We start from the raw sequence: 19,833 nt of genomic DNA, 5'->3' as shown, positions 1-19,833 counted from the left end.
TACTGGATATGAATCTAAACAAATGAAAGATGTTAAAGGCAGCAGTGAACTGGAACTCCAAGAGAAGGAAAAACTGCTTAAAAGTATGATCCATCTCATGTGCCCACTGGTCGCACCCTCCTCAGACATTCTAGGAACTCCATCTGCCACGTTCCAAGATTTATTTAGCATTTAGGCCACTACTGAAGTCATGCAAGTTAGCTCATCCTGCCAAAGATGGGTAAATCCTCCTAAATTACAGTAGATGCTCAATTTCTTCAGTTTGTATGGTTATCAGAATCATCATCATCAAACATCAATCCAGCCATTTTCTAGGAAGATTATGCAAATCCTGAACTACATCCTTCTACCTTTCCATACTGATTTTTATCTGATGGATGTGGAGAATATCAGCTTTTATTATCACTCAGCAGTTAAGTCCCCACATTGTCCCTCTTTTGCACAGAATGACAATACCAATGCAAGGCAAAAAGAATAATGTTGAGGAATATCAGTGCTATTAATCATAGCAAAGAGGCAAAAAACAGTGTTTGAAAAAATATTAATTTCTCAACTTATTCATATTTTTTAACTTTTGTATAAAAATTTCTAGGTATGAAATACTAAAACACCAACTAGAAAGAAAAAGGTCTGGATGCCTGCTCTTCTGACTCAGGGGCTGGCCTTGATCAACTAAAAACTCTAATATCTCAAATTCTTCACCTGTTAAAATGGAGATAGCATCTCTTCTACCTCCATCATAAAGCTATTTTGAAGAATGAGGATTCACAGAAGGATTAAGTACAAAGCACCATGCCATGTAAGACATTCTTATTGGAAGGCAGCTTTACTGAAGTGGAAGGACTATGAAATTTGCAGGACTTGAACCTGGGTTCAAGTCCCATCTGTAACCCTAGCAGTTGTTCATTTGTTCCTCTGATAAGTGAGGAAGATCATTATATTGTAGGGTGGTGGGGATTAAATAACACTGCACATGGAAAGCACCTGGCACACACTATACACAGGGAATGTTAGTGCTCTATTATAAGCAAAGTTTTTCTGCAAAAAAAAAAAAAAAAAAAAAATGCCCTTTTCAACTTTGGCCTCAGTCCTATACAAAGATCCTAGAATTCAGTTTGCACAAGGGCTTCTCAAATATAAGTGCATAGGAACACAATCACATTATTCAGAAAATATTATGTTTCAGAACTGCAACTAGTCTATAAACCTCAAAACAAAACAGAATGCACTTAATTTCATGGAAAAGCACATGATGATCTGCCTGGCACAACTAGTGCCTTTTACATTTTATATTAACAAACCATGAGCTGTTGCCCAAACTCATTCACCAAGCACAAGACCTACAATCTAACATTCCATTCTGAGTTCTCACTGAGATGAGCAAGAGTCACCTGAAATCGGCCGGGCGCGGTGTCTCACGCCTGTAATCCCAGCACTCTGGGAGACCAAGGCGGGCAGATGACGAGGTCAGTAGTTCGAGACCAGACTGTACACATGGTGAAACCCCGTTTGTACTAAAAATAGAAAAATTAGCTGGGTGTGGTGGTGGGCACCTGTAATCGCAGCTACCCAGGGAGGTTGAGGCAGGAGAATCGCTTGAAGCCAGGAGGCGGAGGTTGCAGTCAGCCAAGGTCATGCCACTGCACTCCAGCCTGGGCGACAGAGCGAGATTCCAGCTGAAAAAAAAAAAAGGCACCTGAAATCATCAAAAATGGTGTACTCATAGGGAGCCAAGTCCAGGCATGTTTCTTCTTGGCTCCCACAGGTGAATTTGAAGTGGCAAGAGAACTTCGTTGATTCCTGTTTTTCTCATTTTAGTTTTACTCTCTATTAAATTGTTACTTTTTACAGTTCATTTATGGATGACAAGTTATTTCCTGTTGGTACCTGCAATGATTGGGAATTTTGTAAATGAATTGTAAACTCATAGAGACCTATTTCCTGTGGGATATGAGACAACAGAGAACACAGTTTTTGTCCACTTGTCTTTTTTGAGGTCAAATCGATTAGAAATTTCTTGCCCTCAAGTAAGGAGAACAACTCTGATACCTGGACTGGCAAACTTTTGTGTTTCTGTGTTTATTTTTCATCTGTGGCTGAACCTGTAGAATTGAGGGTGTACATTATCTGTATGTATGTCTACGTATCTGTAATTCAGAAAGTCCTTTATTTCTCATTGTGAGTATGGAATGTTTTCATGTCTCCAGATGGTATTAATAAATTAGATGGTAAAGGCTCTTTAAAAATAAATAAAGCCCCATTCTGGATTCATTTTTCCTCTCAAACTCTGTAGAACATAACCAATTTGAAAAGCCTCTAGATTTGGGGGGTGTAAAAGTTCCATGCAGCTTGAGAGCCATCAGTCATTAAGCCCCTAGTTCCACCCCAAGTGTTGCTGTCCAGAAGCTCAGTCTACTGGGGAGCAAAGAGGCGCTTTAGTAAGTTAAAGCCACAAACATGGCTGCTCCCTAAGGGAGATAATACTACATTAAAAGAAAGAGAATTATTTGTCTCTTCCCATTTTCTCCGCTAAATGAGGAGGTTAATAATAAGGCCTCCTTAGCCATGCGTGTTTCCACTGCAGGAAACACCATTCGTGCCCGTTCTGGACTCACCACCCGGCAAGTACCAACGCCCCCAGCACCATCGCCCTGCTAGGCTGACAGACCCCGGGCGGATTTTGACCTTGCAAGAAATGCAAAAGCAACTTTGGGATGCAGAAGCCAGGTGCCCCGACCTTACCCTCGTTGGAGTTCCCGAAGACCTCGGCTGCACCCGCCACCCGGCGTTCGGATGCCAGCACCGCTACAACCAGCAGCTGCAGGAGCCCCATTGCTGCCTGGGCCGGGCTGGGCCCACGCCAGGGCCGGGGACGGGTGCGGGCGTGCGCGCCGGGGCCCTGCAGCCTCGCCCGCGCTATCCCGGGGCGCCCGCACCGGGCGCCATCGCCTGCCAGGTGCAGACGCCTAGCACCTGCCAGCTCCGCAGCCGCCGGCGCGCGCCCCGCCGCACTCCTAGCGCCAGCGAGAGGTTTCCTCTTCCGGCACCTGACCCCAGGCGCGCGTTCCCGCGCCTCCTCCCGGGCTCTCGCTGCGTCACTGCGGCGGGTCTCTGGGCGCGGGCGGCGCTGGGGCGTTTCCAGGCAGCGCGCGCCTCCTGCCGGCGCGCGGGGAACACGCAGCCCGCGACGCTCCCGGGAGCTCCCAGGACGTCCTGGCTTGAGGTCCAGTCTTCCCACTTTTATCTCACCAAGTAGGCAAGCCGCTGTGAAAGTAAAAAATAACTTTCTGTTGCGGACTAACGTCACCAACCTCCTGTTTCCGTCTTTAACGGTCCTTTACAACAGCCAAAAAAAAGAGGAATCGGTTGCGAAAAACACAGTCGAAGGTTATTTCCCCCGGTAGCAATTGTCTTCGCTGCTGAGGCTTATGTTAGTATAACAACGCCAGGAGAATGCTGTTTGTGTAGTGTTTACCGCACTAGTCATGAGCACTACATTTAAAAATAGTTTCGTTTTCTCTAAGCGAAATATCCTCGAAGACACGGCCTTGGTCTGAACTTCCTCTCAAGTCTCATACCTGAGTGCTGTTTAAGGGACAGTAGTCCATGTGACAAATGGCTCATCGATGATGTGGAATTAGACGCATAGACTTAAAGTTATTTGGGGAGGGTTGTCTTGCTTTCCTTCCCTGGTTTTAGTTTTTTTCACTTACATATTTTGATGAGCAACTTACAGCTTGGAAATTACATGTTCAATTAACCCACTACTAACCATCTATAGCTGTGACCATAATGTGAAGAGGTGTTAAAGACAAAATTATTCAATGATACTTGAAGCACCGAACGAAGACTATTGAGGACTGTCTCAATTGGCTTAGGGACCACTGCAACTGGGTCTTGCAGTGGGGAAGAGGGACTGGGCTCAACTCTGAACACAGCACGGGGAAGAGGGAATTGGTAGCCAATCAGCAGCATGGAGTTCAGCGGATGGAAAATTACTAAGAGGAAATTTCCATCAGAGGTAAGGGGCATTTGGTGAAACTGACCTAACAGGACTCATCCTGAAGACAGAACATCACCTGGGGGATGGTGGAGGGTGAGGAAACATTAGATATGGAGGAAAGGGGGGGTTCTTCGCTGAAACTGGATTTTTACAAAGAAGTGCACAGATGGACCTAGCAGAAGATTCAGAAGCCATACTAAAGTTTGGCCAAGCAAATAATCTTTGCCACAGGCACAGTTCCTTTTCTGCTCTCCCACTGTCCAGTCCAAATTTTCACACCTTTGGTACCACTATCTATTTCTGTAGTGCTTATTCACTCTCCCACATGCCCCTATTCCTATAATCCTCAGTAGATGAAATCCAAGGAACATGAAAGGAACTATTATGATAAGAGTAGCATCTGAATCAGTGGATGGATTATTCAATAAATTGTGTTATTACTGATTAGCTGCACTATGGGCAGAGAGAATCAGAACTCTATCTCACACTAATTGTGAAAACAAAATAGCAAAGTAATAAACCACAAAAGAACTAGCAGAAGAGGGCTCTCTCTTTTTTTTTAAATAAATTGATCTCAAAATGGGAGGAGCTTTCTAAGAAGCAAAACAGCAAAGGAAACAACCATAAAGGAAAAGATTGGTAGGCTTGGCTACATAAATACTTTTTACATAAATATTTAAATTTTATTAAACACATAAGCAATATGAAAAGGCAAGTTGATGACCAAAAAATAAAAATTAGCTAAGGACACAAATAGGGAATTTCACCCAAAAAAAAAGAAATACAAATTACCAGTAAATACATGAAAAAAGTTCAATCTCACTAGTAAACAAATCAAATTAAGAAATTAATATGTAAATATTTTTACAGTATAAGAACATCCAGTATGGATAAAAGAGCTGAGAAGGAGGCATTCTTAGTGGTAGGGATAGTGGGAATATACACTTTAATAAAGTAATCTGCATCAAAAATGTTTAAAAATCTTATTTTTGTAGATTTGGTATAATCCACTTTTAGATTTAAGTACATAATTAAATACACATATAAAAATTAGTATAAGCTGGGGGAAGTGGTACATGCCTGTAGTCCCAGATACTCAGGAGGCTGAGGCAGGAGGATTTCTTCAGCCCAGGAGTTCAAGGGGGCAGTGCTCTATGATTGCACCTGTGAATAGCCACTGCCCTCTGGCCTGGGCAACATAGTGAGACCCCATCTCTTAAAAAAAAATTTAGTGTACAAAACTATTCATGAAGGTATTATTTAGAGTAGCAAAAACATCTAAAACAACCTAAATGCCCAACAATTAGGAATTAAATAACCTACGATACAGCTTTATAATAGGATCCTGTGCAGCCCTTCATTTATATTCTGATTGAAGTCTTTATGGAAAGGCAACTGATGATGCAATAAGTATATATAGTATGTGGCTTTTCTTTTTTTTTTTCTAACATACATCTTTTATTGACTCAGAGGAATGGATACACTTTTGTTGTTTGTTTGTATTTTTTTTTGAAATGGAGTCTTGTTCTGTCGCCCAGGCTGGAGTGCAGTGAAGCAATCTTGGCTCACTGCAACATCCATCTCCTGGGTTCAAGCAATTCTCCTGCCTCTACCTCCCAAGTAGCTGGGATTACAGGCACACACCACCATGGCCGGCTAATTTTTGTATTTTTTTAGTAGAGATGGGGTTTCACCATGTTGGCCAGGCTGGTCTTGAACTCCTGACCTTGTGATCTGCCTGCCTTGGCCTCCCAAAGTGCTGGGATTACAAGTCACCACACCTGGCCTGTAATTTTTTTTAAGAGACAAGATCTCACTATGTTACCCAGGCTGGCCTCAAACTCCCAGATGTAAGAATTAAAGAAGAGGAAAGAAACAGGAAAGGTGACTTAGAAGTCAAGGACGGGTTTATTGTAGAGAAAACAAACCTGAGAGGGGCTTCTGGCCAGTTAGGTTAGAGGCACACTCTCTTACAGACTAAGAGTATTTAAGGATTTAGGGTGGGAGAGTTTATCAGAGGCTTGGACTACTTCTGTGTCTGCTGTGCTTATCTGGGAGGGAGAGTTGTGTGTCTGTTCCCATACATCCTTTTGCAGCTGCAAGCATATCCCTGAGTGTGCTTTTACCTTCCCTATCTTAGTGCATCTGAAGGGAAAGGAAGGTACTTATTAAGGCCCACTGTTTTACTGGGGTCCATTGTATGAGGGTGAAGTTTGGCAGTTACCCAAGAGACTTTTCTCTCGCCTCCCTTTGTGCCTGAGCTGTCTTATCTGTGTTTTACTGTCTCCTCTTTCTGGCTGCTTATAGTTAGAAGAGAAGTGATTTCCTTGAAATGGCTGAGGCTAGAAAGGGAGCTGGAACTTAAAGTGGCAGTGTTTGTCCAAGATAACGGTGCTCCTGCTCTGTCACCAGACTCAAGCAATCCTGCCACCTCAGCCTCCAGACTAACTGGGACTGCAGGCTCATAACCACTGTGCCTGCCTTGTTTTCTTTGTAGTATGCATTCCTGGTTATGTGCATAGAAAAAAAGGTTGAAAAATACATGCCAACATGTTTAAAATAGTTATCTTTAGGTGGTTAAATTAAGAATGATTTTCTTTGCACATTTCTGTGTAAAAATTCTACATTGAAGTGTATCATTTTTGAATAAGAAATTATGATTTTGTAAAAGATACATATAATTTTAAAGGTTTTCTTGTAAAAGCATTCAAGATATAAGTACATCTTCCTAAGTATGACACATAAATGCTTTTTGTGATGCAACTCCTGTTCATTTCCCTAGGTTCTTGCTGCAACTAAAATCAGACCTCTACATGCTGGCCACGTTGAATTAATTTCAATTTCCTGAACTGAGCCTATTCTCTCTCCTCCATACCTTTGCATCGCAGTTCCCCAGGCCTGCAGTTGCCTGTAGCATGCATGACAGCTGATGACAGATGTGTTAGCAATCAGAACAGGGCCTCATTACCTTGGCTTCTAAGTATGGTATTGTGACAGCTTGGGAGGATGACTGGCTGGGGTTACATGCTCATGTCAGAGTTCCATTGGAGAGCTGAGAAGCAAACAAGCTTAGCAGCTTTGCAGATGAGTTCATTTTTCCTATGTATTGAAAGGAAATGCAGAAACTGAAAAGATTCCCAAATCCAAGATACGCATTACTAGAGCCTTAAAGTCTGTTTAGGCCAGACGCAGTGGCTCATGCCTGTAATCCCAGTACTTTAGCAGGCCGAGACAGGAGGATCTGTGGAGTCCAGGAGTTCAAGACCAGCCTGGACAACATAGTGAGATCCCCATTCTTACAAAAAAAAAAAAAAAAACAGAAAAAAAAAATTAGCTGGGCGTGGTGGGGCACATCTGTAGTCCTAGATACTCAAGCGGCTGAGGCAGGCGAACTGTTTGAGCCTAGGAGTTTGAGTTTGCAGCAAGTCATGATCATGCCACTGTACTCCAGCCTGGGTGACAGAGCAAGACTCTGTAGCTAATAAAACAAAAGTCTGTTAAAATTTAGAAAAGGAAGGAAGGGCAGGAGGGAGAGAAGGAGGAAGGGAAAAAACTTACCCTAGATTTTTAAATAAAACCTAAGATACATTAAATGGAGCTGGGAGCGGGGATCCAGGGAAAAGGCAGGATTGAACCTCTGTGAAATTTGCCCATTCATTCTTTCCCACTCTAATCTCACCTTCATCCTGTATTTTTTAATTCGTGTGCTCTTTTGTGGGTAGTGTTTTACATTATTTGACTGTTCATTAAGTTAAATTCAATAAACGCTTATTTAGTAGCTATTATATGGAAATTATCATGCTAGGAAACTCATTCATTTGGTTAATAAATATGTGCCAGGCTAAATGTTAGGTGCTAGGTACTGGAAATATGGAAACAGGATATGTTTTCTGCCTGCAAGTAGCCCGTGGACTGGTAGGTGAATTGGCGTGATGTACAAATAATTATACCTCAGTGTGCTAAGTGCAATAACAGAAGTGTAAGGAACAATTGTGTTAAAGATTGGGAGCATTTAACTTACTTTCAGAATTCAGGAAAGGCTTTTATAAAGATATGTTTAAAATAAGATTTTGTTCACTAGTATAGTGGTGAGTAAAAAAATAATAATAGGCCGGGCACAGTGGCTCACGCCTGTAATCCTAGCACTTCGGGAGGCCAAGGCAGGTGGATCACCTCAGGTGGGAGTTCGAGACCAGCTTGGCCAACATAGCAAAACCCCGTCTCTACTACAAATACAAAAAACTTACCTGGGTGTGGTGATGGGCGCCTGTAATCCCAGCTACTCTGGAGGCTGAGGTAGGAGAATCACTAGAACCCTGGGGGCAGAGGTTGCAGTGAGCCGAGATCCCACCACTGCATTCCGGCCTGGGTGACAGAGTGAGATTCTGTCTCAAATAAATAAATAAATAATAAAATAAGGTTTTAGGACTATGAGGACAATCACCAAGGGAGCAAAGTGGAGATGTGGATGGAAGTGTGGGCATTTCATACAAGGAAGAAAGAATTATATGTGTTTTTATATGGTGTGCATTTTTGTAAAACAGCAGAACATGTTTAGGGAATTTCAAGGAGTGTGGTATAGAAAAATGCTTATTTATAGTTATTCATCCCGGCACTAGGAACATTTTAGATAGTTAATAAATTGCAACTGTATTAAAGGTATTTAAAAATTGTTAAAGGTGTTTTTCTGAAAAAAATAGTTGCTACAATCATAAAAACCAAAGCACTTACAAGATTGACTATTGAGTGGCTCACTGCTGAAGCTGGTGAAAGTTATGTGAGGGTTCACTATATTCTCTACTCTTCTATATCTCTGAAACTTTTAATAATATAAAGTTTCAAAGAAAGTATTCACCAAAATTGTGTGTTTAAAATATGAGATCTGTAATACCGGGTTCCTGCTCCTAAAACCATATAATCCAGTTGGCGATGCCAGAGAAGCAAATGAAAAAGCACATGAGAAAGTGTCCAAATCATGAAAGGAAGAAAGGAGAGGTCCCTATGGACTCTTGCAATTCATAAAATTTATATGAGAAGTGTAAAACTTAAAAAGGTAGGGTAAGGATTAAATAGCAGGAAAGAAATTGCTTTGGGAAAGGTAAAGAATGAGGAAACAGCTAGACTAGTGGTTCTCAATTGGGGGCAATTTTGCCCCCCAGGGACATTTGGGACTATCTGGAGATACTTTATGTTGTCATAAATGGATTGGGGGAATGCTGCTGGCATCTCAGGGGTAGAGGACAGGGATGCTTCTAAACATCCTACAATGCACAGGTCAGCATCCCACAACAAAGAATAATCTAGCCTAAAAAGTCAAGAGTGCGGCCATTGAGAAATCCTGAGCTAGATGCACAGACTATATTTGGCAGATGGGTTATTCCTGAAGTCTACAGCTTCAAGAGCTTCATAACCCTTTTCAAATGTAGGCTAAGTTGAGAGTCAGGTCTGGGGAAAGGGTCCACAGCTTTTATCTGATTCTTAAAAAGATCTGTGGCCAAAAGAGGCTGAAGAACCAGGAAAACCAAGGGGTCAGGGCCCTTGGCAGAAACAGGGGATTATTTCACTTAGAAAATTATCAAGAGGTGAGGCTGGGTCTGTTTGCTGGAGCCAGATTATAGTAAATCTTGACAACCAGGCAGAGATAGTTGGACATCAACCTGAGGTCTCTGTGAAGGCACGGAAGACCTACTAGGAAGATAGTGGCAGGACAAAAACTGTGTCACAATATGAGTTGTCTTGAAGTGACTTCTCTACTTCAAGTGGCCAAGTTCCCTTCAATCACGCTGCAAAACTTAGTATTCTTACGGAGTGGACTAAACTGTATTCAATCAGTCATCAATCCATATTAATTTTTTTCTCAAAAATATATTTTAGTTTTTCTTTCCTCTCTTATCAGGGTCAACACCCTATTTTAGGCCCAGCTCATCTTAATCTTGGACAACTGCAAAACCTTCCTCTTAGTGAGTCCTTGGCTTATTCATCTTTGCACACTGAGCACTGGATATATTTCCTGGCATGTGGCAGGCATTCAGTAAAGTACACTCTCAAGTGAAGGTGGGAGGAGAAGGTTGTAGATTCCCCCCAAGTTACAGTTAGAACAAATTATAGAGTGATTTCTCATTAGTCCCATTATGGGGAGCATGCCTCATCCACGTTCTTAATGAGGCCCCAGTAAGTCTGTAGACTGTTTGGGGATGAGGGTGGGGCATGGGTGTGAAGCAGAAGTGGTGCTTCCCAGCAAGGGTTGGGATAAATCCAGCAAGCTGAGTTCCCCGGGGACTGTGTCCACCACCTACCCCGCAGCCGCAGGAAGGTAATCACGGATAATCAGCCTGAGAAAGAGGATATGAGAGTTTGATGTCTCCAAACGTGTTATTTGCCGACTCCAAATTCATTTCTTACCAGACTATCCTCAGGCTAAATTTCCTTAAATACCAGGTTTCTATTATCACTCTTCACACTTAAACTCCCAATAAGTCCCAACTCTAAATCTAAATTGTGCAGCTGATTTTTCTTGGCCGGGCGCGGTGGCTCATGCCTGTAATCACAGCACTTTGGGAGGCCAAGGAGGGCGGATCACGAGGTCAGGAGATGGAGACCATCCTGGCTAACATGGTGAAACCCCGTCTCTACTACAAAAAAAAAAAAAAAAAATTTACCCGGGCGAGGTGGCGGACGCCTATAGTCCCAGCTACTCGGGAGGCTGAGGCAGGACAATGGCGTGAACTCGGGAGGCGGAGCTGGCAGTGAGCCAAGATCGCGCCACTGCACTACAGCCTGGGCGACAGAGCCAGACTCCGCCTCAAAATAAATAAATAAATAAATAAATAAATAAATCAATCTACTCTTCAATGTGGTCAATAAGTAAACACATGAGAGGATAGGAGAAATCACTAAAAAAAAAAAATCCCCGCTGAATCCAACAATCTCTGAAGCCTTTAACACCTAACAACCTCAAAGAGAGTTTTTCAGCCCCTCAAAGCGATGGACCCCAGACCATTCCCCAGTTACTCAAAAGATGCAGCCTCTCCCCAGGTGTAGCCCGCTCTAAGGCCGCCTCGGCAGTACCACCCACTCCTGACGGGGCGGGGAGTTCTCTCCGACTCCACCCCTTCCAAGAAAACAGCCCTGGGATTGGCCATGACGCGTACCAGAGCTGCCCAGTCGCGGAAGAGCAGCTGTTTTGGCGTCTGTTTGCTGCAGGAGGAACATGGCGGATCGGCTCACGCAGCTTCAAGACGCTGTGAATTCGGTGAGGAATTTCATTCGATTAGCCTCTTTCTTTTTCCTGAGGTAAAGCAAGGGAGAAAAGGGGCCCAGGAGGCAAAACTTGGAAGTGGAAAGCGGACTGAGACACAGGGCTTCGGCATAAAGCGCTCTCTCGGGAGGCGCCACCGCGAACTCGGAGGTTTGAGGCCGGCTGCCTGGCGGTGCTTGAGGGTGCGGGAGGGAGCAGCCTCTTTCGCTTGAGGAGACCGGGAAGATTGCTCTTGTCCGGGTGAGGCCGCCAAGACTTGTCGGCTGCGCGGTCCTGTCGTATTCACTGAGGACAGTTTTATTTTCTTGTCAGCGGTGCTTACGGGATCTCTTTTGGGGCATGGGAGGAGAAGCAGGAGCTCTTTTCTGTCCTCATCAGTTTGAATCCATCAAGGGAGATCTCGTGCTGTGGATGACTGGGTTTTTGTAATGAAATGTCAGCCCAGAGTATTCCTTCACCAGCGCTTTCAGGTTGGTGCGGAGCGATGCTGAGGTGAGAGATTTTCTTTCATCTTAGCTCCTTCCTGTGGGCCCAGAGTCTCCTTCCATCTCGTGTCTCTTGGCCACCCCTCAGAATGCATCAGTTTGGGGACATCTTTATGATAGGAAATCTTCTGATTCTCGTATGTCTTTCCGTTTATTTGAGTCTTTCTTTTTCTTTTCTTTTCTTTTTTTTTTTTACTTTGGAGACAGTGTCTGTCGCCCAGGCTGGAGTACAGTGGTGCGATCTCGGCTCACGGCACCCTCCGCCTCCCGGGTTCAGGCGATTCTCCTGCCTCAGCCTAACAAGTAGCTGGGATTACAGGCGCCCTCCACCACGCCCGGCTGATTTTTGTGTTTTTAGTGGAGACGGGGTTTCACCATGTTGCCCAGGCTGGTCTCGAACTCCCGGCCTTAAGCGATTCTCCCGCCTCGGCCTCCCAGAGTGCTGGGATTACAGGTGTGAGCCACCGTGCCCGGCTTACAAGTCTTTTTTAACGTCTCCCCCAAATTCTACTCTCTATTAAAGGCCAAGTCTTGTAAGTAGCTCCCCAACTTTGTTCCTTCTGCTTATTTTTCCTCCACGCTATGCCTGAGTGGAAAGTAGAAGCAAAGCCAGAGGATGCGCATACGGTCATGGGCCCTTAATGAAGGGTTATGTTCTGAGAAATGCATGGTTTCGGCGATAACTTTTTTTTTTTTATTAAGTAGAAGTACAATGTAAAATAACGATAAAACAGTAAATACATAAACCAGTAACAAAGTTATTTAGTATCATTATCAAGTATCATGGACTGTACTTAATTGTGTGTGCTATACTTGCATACACTGGCAGTGCGGTAGGTTGCTTTACAGCAGCGTCACCACAAGCACTAAGTGACGCATTGCGCTACAGCATTAGGACCGCTATGATGTCACTAGACAATAAGAATTTTTCAGCTTTGTTATAACCATAGGGGACCGACATAATATATGCATCCGGTTGACCAAGACGTCAGTGGGTATTCCCATGCGGCAATGGGTGTACTTATTACCATTACCAGTTACATAGTTTTCTGTTAAATAGTTTTCCATTGATAGTTATGTTTCTCATTGTCTGATTGTGATTTAACGTCCTAGATAAGGGGCTAGAGAGAAAACATGCTGAGAGGAAAACCTAAGTACCTGGTTTCTTTGCCAGTTTTTTTTCCTCACTGTAAGCTAATAACTTGGCATTTTTCTTAATCCATCAGGCTTTGTACACTTGAAGAGTGTGAATCTACTTGTGATAAACTGATCTACCCTGGGTGAATAACACTAGTTTTTAAGGCTGAGAGGACCAGCCTCTAAATGTTGAATTCACCAAGATAAATTCTGCCCTGCAGGGACTTGCCTGAGCTGCCAGTCAGCCTTCCTCAGGGAACTACTCCTTTGAGGTTTTACAAAATCAAATTGTAATGATGCTGATGGATAGAAATCTTATTTTAGGGAAAGGTTTGCATATTCATACATGTCTTGTAACTAGAAGGATAGTAAGGACAGAATGAATATGGCCTTAATTCCAGGTTAGGCATGTTGATAATTGGATTTTGGAGAAAAGCCTTTAGGATAACTAGTATGAGTGCCTACTGTGTATAAGCACTATCATGTTTGCAAAAAGATACTCCTTAAGGAGGTTAAAAAAATGTCATACTCAGGAGACATTTAAGTGACAGAAAAACAGTATGTGGTTAGGGAGTTATAATGAATTGAGTATTTTCAGCTTCAGGTTCTGAAGTAAATTGGAATATGGAGTGATGTGAACCGAAATAGGGGGAATCTTCTTAGCATTTATCCTAATCAGATTTGTATAACTTTTAACATTTGTTCTACCCTCTGAAAACCGTGAGTGCAGAAGCTATGTCTCATTCACTATGTCTCTATAGTGTTTAAATGTAGTACTTGTCATAGTTATTTTCCATAAAGTTTTGTTGACTAAATGGATCTTAGAAGTTTTTGAAGGATGGAACAGATAGACACTGTGTTGAATATTTTGTGTGTTTCGTCTTCCTCACAACAATACTGTAATAGGAGAATGTATCCAATTTAAAAATGAAAAATGCTACCTGGGTTAATAGAGCTAGGATCTAGGTTTGTATAGCGTCTGAGCACTTATTGCTCCATTACTATTAGCAAAACCTGGGCAAAGCCATTTAGTCATAAGTGACTTTATGACTAGTTAGGTAAATATGAAGGAGTAGTGGAAAACGAGTCAGTAGAGTTGACTTAGATTATTGAAAGCTTCAAAACAGCCTGAGTTGGAGATTTACCTTGAAGACAGTGGTGGAGTAAGCTCAAATGTTTTTATCAGGGTAAAATAAATAACCTGGTGAACTGGCAAACAGCAAGAAGGCTGTTGTAATAATTCTGGTGTGAGATAATTGGTTGAACTAAGCAACAATAATGATAGAAGGAAAAGAGGAAGATTTGTGGTATTGGCAGAATTTGAAGATCAAAGGAAAGTAAGAATCTGAAGTTAGACTGGTTGACTAGGAGACTTTCAATACAAATTAAATATTAAACAGAGGAAACAGTTGCCTTTGAGTTCTGTCATTGAAACAATGGCAGAGAAACCCAAAGGAAATGCTTATTAGAAATAGGAGGTTTGAGAGGTCAAGACTAGGTGAGAGAAATTGGTGGGGAGGATAGGTGTATTTAATTTGGAGATGGTAAGGAATTGATTTCTCCATCTTTAAAAGTACTTACGGAGTACTTTTAGAGTACAAGAGTTTAAAAACTGAGTCTTGAACAGATACATTTCTGATTACTCAAGGTGCTTTTCTGAGCAGCCTTTTCCCCACTATTTTTTTACGCTTATAACTACTCCAGTCTCAGAAAAGGAATCATATACTTTGTGCATGAGTAATACATTTTTATTAAACGTGATGCCATACTTAGATATTTATAAGTCAGATTTGCTCTTTTCCATCACTGTCCCCAAAAAGTCTTTACTTGTGGCTTACAATAAGTATTGGCCAGTGTTCTCTTATCATTTTACTATCACAAGAAAAGAAAGATTGTTTTGTATTTCAACTGTTCCAACTAGATTTATATCAAATTTAACTTCACCTAGATTGATACCAAACTTAGTTTCTTTGCAGAATTAAAACATGTAATCAACGTTAATAATAACTGGCTTATTTTATCAACAATTACTCCTTTCTGTTTTATTCCCTTGCTCAGAGATTATCATTACAGAAACTTATTGTTGTTGTTACCAATAAAGTCCTTAAAACTGATAAGTCCTTTCTAACCTCGACATGTTTTCTTTGGCCTAAGCTTGCAGATCAGTTTTGTAATGCCATTGGAGTATTGCAGCAATGTGGTCCTCCTGCCTCTTTCAGTAATATTCAGACAGCAATTAACAAAGACCAGCCTGCTAACCCTACAGAAGGTAAACAGATTTTCTTAGCTTCTCTTATTTTGACTCTCACATTTTTTGTTATCCTTTAAAATTAGATTTCTTGAGAAATTCAGCTTATTTTGTTTCTAAAAATATTGTTACTTGAGGATATTGCAAGTTTTGTTTGTTGTAAAAAACTTAGTCAATTCACCTAACATCTCATAATTCTGGTTCATGTCAGATAATACATTGTTACTCCTTTAGAGGAGAATTTGTATTAATTTAGCTGAGTGAGGGACCTTAACAAGGAAGGCATCCCATTTATAAATTTCTTTATTCAAGTGACCACTATATTGTCATAATAAATGAAATGACATACATTATGCTTAATTCCCAATTTGAGCTAAATGTATAACAGGATTGGTGTGTATTTAATCATTAGACTCATTAGAATCTTTTTTTTTTTTTTTTGAGACGGAGTTTCGCTCTGTCACCCAGGCTGGAGTGCAGTGATGCCAGTCTTGGCTCACTGCAACTTTCTCCTCCCAGGTTCAAGGGATTCTCCTGCCTCAGCCTCCTGAGTAGCTGGTATTACAGGCACATGCCACCACGCCTGGCTTATTTTTGTATTTTTAGTAGAGATGGGATTTCACCATGTTGGTCAGGCTGATCTCAAACTCCTGACCTTGTGATCCGCCTGCCTTGGCCTCCCAAAGTCCCAGGATTACAGGTGTGAGCCACCACGCCTGGCCGAATCATTAGAATCTTAGGGCAGAAAAAGCTATATGAAGTTTCTGGTTTCATGAACTTAAAATTTGTTTCTGAAAACTTGAGGTTTTCTAATATCCTAATCTAGCAGTATCTTTATCTCTAGAGTATGCCCAGCTTTTTGCAGCACTGATTGCACGAACAGCAAAAGACATTGATGTTTTGATAGATTCCTTACCCAGTGAAGAATCTACAGCTGCTTTACAGGTAAGCCTCTATTCCTTTGAGAATTTTACCAGTAATAGAGAATTTTGAATTAAAGGAGGTAAATTTAATACCTTTTGTCTGTGTCCATTTGTGCTGCTATAACAACATACCTGAGACAGTAATTTATAAAGAACAAAAATTTATTTTCTCACAGTTCTGGAGTCTGGGAAGTCCAAGATCAAGGCATTTATTACTCATTGTGCATGACTAATGAATTTTTATTAAACATGGTACCATGTTTAGGACCATATTGAGGATCTTCTTCCTGTTTCTTCACATGGCCGAAGGCAGAAGGGCAAAAGAGCAAGAGCTCCCTCTTCAACCTCAAGCCATATTTTAAGGGTACTAATTCCATCTATGAGAGCTCTGCCTTCATGACTTAATATCCTCTTAAAGGCTCCTCCCCCTCTTAATACCATCACATTGGGGATTAGATTTTAATGTATGAATTTTGGAGGGGACACATTCAAATCATAGCACCTTTTGTTATAATATTCAATTTTCCCTGATAAGAAAACCTCTTATTTTCCTCAATTTTGTCTCTTTTCCTAGTGAAGAATGAGAGGAGGATGGCATTCTAGATGTGGAGTAGAATAATGGTGTCCAAACGTAGTGTGAGAGGGAGTTACTTACAGATATCTAGAGATCTCTAATTGAAAAGTCTTTCTTTTTAATAATTCACCTGGGGAAAATTCTTAAAAGTTATCTGATTTTTAGAATTTTTTTACTGAAAAATATATCACAATGATTGCAAAGTCATCCAGATTTAAAAATAAGTACATCTGCGACAGCTTCTCTCCTTCTAAACTCTAAAGATTTTAAAATTTATGTTTTACAAAGGCTGCTAGCTTATATAAGCTAGAAGAAGAAAACCATGAAGCTGCTACATGTCTGGAGGATGTTGTTTATCGAGGAGACATGCTTCTGGAAAAGATACAAAGCGCACTTGCTGATATTGCACAGTCACAACTGAAGACAAGAAGTGGTACCCATAGCCAGTCTCTTCCAGATTCATAGCACCAGTGGATACTATGTGGCTGAGAAAAGAACTATTTGAGTGCCATTAATAATTCTGCATCAGACTTAGATACAAGCCTTATCAACAATTACAGAAACATTAAACACTATGATACGTTACCTTTTTAGCTATTTTTAATAGTCTTCTGTTTTCACTCTTGATAAATAAGCCTATAAAATCATGACTGAACCAGCTTTAAACCATCATACTCATTTTTTAACTGAGTGAAATTACTAAGGCAGGTAATGCATTAATGAACGTAATATAAGGAAACATGTAAAATTCTATTATGACTTAATTTATGTCTTTATTTTGTTGTATTGGCCAGTACTTTTGCAAATCAAAACATCTCTCAAGCCAGAGGAGAAGATAATAAGAACAGACATAAGGAACATTTTAGTTTAGGCTACTGTTCTGCCTCTTAGAGGTGGCATTGTGTAAATCTGAGCTTTGAACAAGAAAGTTTTAGAAATTGTATTGCTTTTAAGAAATAGAGTTAGTGTGGCTGGATAAGAAAGTCACATTTATGCAAATGTTTCTTCTTCCAGAACCTCATACCTGTTCTAGTTCATCTCCATGTTTATTTTACCAAGAAATTTCTCTGTCAAGAGAATTTCCTTGCTGTTGTGAAAAAATTTTTCTACATCCTGAACTATTTTTCCTATTTCTTTTCACCTTGCTTTTTTTCATCCGTCTCCTTAATTTGCTTGTCATCACAATGAAGTATGTTTTTTGAATCAATTCTTTCTCATTCTCTTCATTTATCTGAAGGTTCTGTCTTTTATCCTTATTAACCTCTCAACTTTTATCGCTGTATTCTAGTCAGACCAGAACATAACTTCCACTACATCAGTTACTTGGCACCATTTCACCTCACTTTATTATTGCCAAATAATACTTTGTGTCAGCATTTTCAACTATGGTTACTCATCCAACCCTTGGATCTCTTTGAGTCTACTGATTATCTCCACTGGAAAGGTGGAATTAAAATGTGGACCACATTTCAACTGGCCATCTTCTGGGGCTGTATTTTTCAGAATATCCTGAGCTACATTTGCTGGAGTCTGTTGCTATTCAGAGTTTTAAGTTTCAGGAGAAAACAAAAACAATAGAGCACTCTGCCTGTTATTTTTGTCACAATCAAACTTGTCCACAGTTCTTGAAAAGTACTATGTTTCAAATTTCAGGAACACCAGCATTAGCTGTAAAAGTTGCAGCAATTTATTGGTTAGTCATAGAAATTTTTTGAACTTTTAACTGTGTATTTTCATTGATGTTTATTAAAAACACTTTGCTATCACAGACATTTGGCATAAATCTGTACTCTTCATTATAGTTTTGGGGGGAGAGAAGATTTGATCAGAAAACTTTTTCAAAGTACCTAAGTGTTATAAAGGAGTCAAAAAGGTACAAATAAAAAGAAAAGGTCAAGAGACATTTCAAATGAAAGAGAACTAACAGGATTTATCACTAGTAAACTTGCTCTAAAAGAATTGTCAAGGGAAGTTTTTTTCTAAAAAAAAATTCTAAGAAAAAAGCTTCTAAAAAGATTTCCCTTCTTTCTAGAAGGGAAATTATAGCAGAAGGAAACTTAGAATGGCGGGAATAAAGAAGGCACAATGTATAGGGTAAATATAACAGACTTCTCTTGAGGTTTTAAAAATTACATTTGTTAATTGAAAGAAAAAAATTAACATTGTTTTATGTGATTCTCTGTAGAGCATATACAGTTTTGTTTTTTTAAGTTGAAGTCTCTGTCACCCAAGCTGAAGTGCAGTGCTGTGATCATGACTCACTGCAGCTTCAACCTAGGTTCAGGTGATTCACCCACTTTAGCCTCTTCAGTAACTGGGACTACAGGCATGTAGTACCACGTCCAGCTAATTTTTTTCTTTCTTTTTTTTTTTTAGAGATAGGGTCTCATTCTGTTGCCCAGGCTAATGTCAAACTCCTGACCTCAAGATATTGATACTAGACAATAGACTGTAAGAAATTAAGTATTTGTGTCATCCCTAGAGCAACACAGATTTTTCCCTAAAAACCTACACAGATTATTTTCAAAAGCATCAGTATATTAAGGTGGAATACTAAAAAAGATTTAGGTAACCCAGGAACAAGAAACAGAATAAAACAATAGTAAACCTAAATTTTATTTTATTTCATTAATACAGCAATAATTAAATGTCAATGATCTAAGCTGATTTAAATCTAAAAACTGGATAAGAAGCTGTGGCTTGTAATTAAAGATAGAAATTTATTCACTAGACCTTCAGTTTGCTTTTTTCATATGTAAATTAATAAAAGTTTAATATCCTGCTTCTCTATTTCAGTTCTAGGCACCACTGTCAGTTAACCCTAAAGATTTCTGTGGGTGAAACCATTTTGATTACCATTTTGCTCTGCTGCCGGATATGGTAACCAAACTCTTTGTTTCTGGATGTTAAATCTTTCCGCTTGTGCTTTAACTACATCCTAACTCCCATCATCTCCATTGAATTTAAGGAGCCAATTTCTTTTTTTGAGATGGAGTTTCACTCTTGTTGCCCAGGCTGGAGTGCAATGGCACAATCTTGGCTCACTGCAACCTCCGCTTCCCGGGTGCAAGCGATTCTCCTGCCTCAGCCTCCCGAATAGCTGGGATTACAGGCATGCACCACCACGCCTGGCCAATTTTGTATTTTTAGTAGAGACGGGGTTTCTCCATATTTATCAGGCTGGTCTCTAACTCCCGACCTCAGG

General features: G+C 40.7%; 2 protein-coding genes across 3 annotated transcripts in view; one reads left to right on the top strand and one right to left on the bottom strand.

Annotated features, from left to right (window-relative positions):
• TM7SF3 (transmembrane 7 superfamily member 3) overlaps positions 1-3,147 on the bottom strand; it is a 47,455-nt gene extending 44,308 nt beyond the window's left edge. For both annotated transcript variants that reach the window (XM_033222602.1, XM_033222603.1), the window contains exon 1: positions 2,743-3,147. In XM_033222602.1, the coding sequence (XP_033078493.1) occupies positions 2,743-2,833 (91 nt within the window). In that variant the 5' untranslated portion in view covers positions 2,834-3,147. The remainder of the gene's footprint in view (positions 1-2,742) is intronic.
• A 7,986-nt stretch (positions 3,148-11,133) lies between these two features.
• Positions 11,134-19,360, top strand: MED21 (mediator complex subunit 21). Its single transcript, XM_033222601.1, has 4 exons — positions 11,134-11,255; positions 15,038-15,152; positions 15,976-16,076; positions 16,917-19,360. The coding sequence occupies exons 1-4, from the start codon at positions 11,214-11,216 to the stop codon at positions 17,091-17,093; spliced, it is 435 nt and encodes a 144-aa protein (XP_033078492.1). The 5' UTR covers positions 11,134-11,213; the 3' UTR covers positions 17,094-19,360.
• The last annotated feature ends 473 nt before the right edge of the window (positions 19,361-19,833 follow it).

This window comes from Trachypithecus francoisi, unplaced genomic scaffold (assembly GCF_009764315.1).
Source record: "Trachypithecus francoisi isolate TF-2019V2 unplaced genomic scaffold, Tfra_2.0 Lachesis_group11, whole genome shotgun sequence".
Classification (NCBI taxonomy): domain Eukaryota; kingdom Metazoa; phylum Chordata; class Mammalia; order Primates; family Cercopithecidae; genus Trachypithecus; species Trachypithecus francoisi.
Note: the sequence above shows the minus strand (reverse complement) of the source record. Positions and strands in the feature narration are given on the sequence as shown.

What these genes read in the sequence shown, in the direction of transcription:
- MED21 (XM_033222601.1), top strand. Translation starts at nt 11,214, where the DNA reads ATGGCGGATCGGCTCACGCAGCTTCAAGACGCTGTGAATTCG. An exon ending in TTCAAGACGCTGTGAATTCG is followed by an intron (nt 11,256 to 15,037) that starts GTGAGGAATTTC and finishes CTTTGGCCTAAG; the next exon opens with CTTGCAGATCAGTTTTGTAA. An exon ending in AATCTACAGCTGCTTTACAG is followed by an intron (nt 16,077 to 16,916) that starts GTAAGCCTCTAT and finishes TGTTTTACAAAG; the next exon opens with GCTGCTAGCTTATATAAGCT.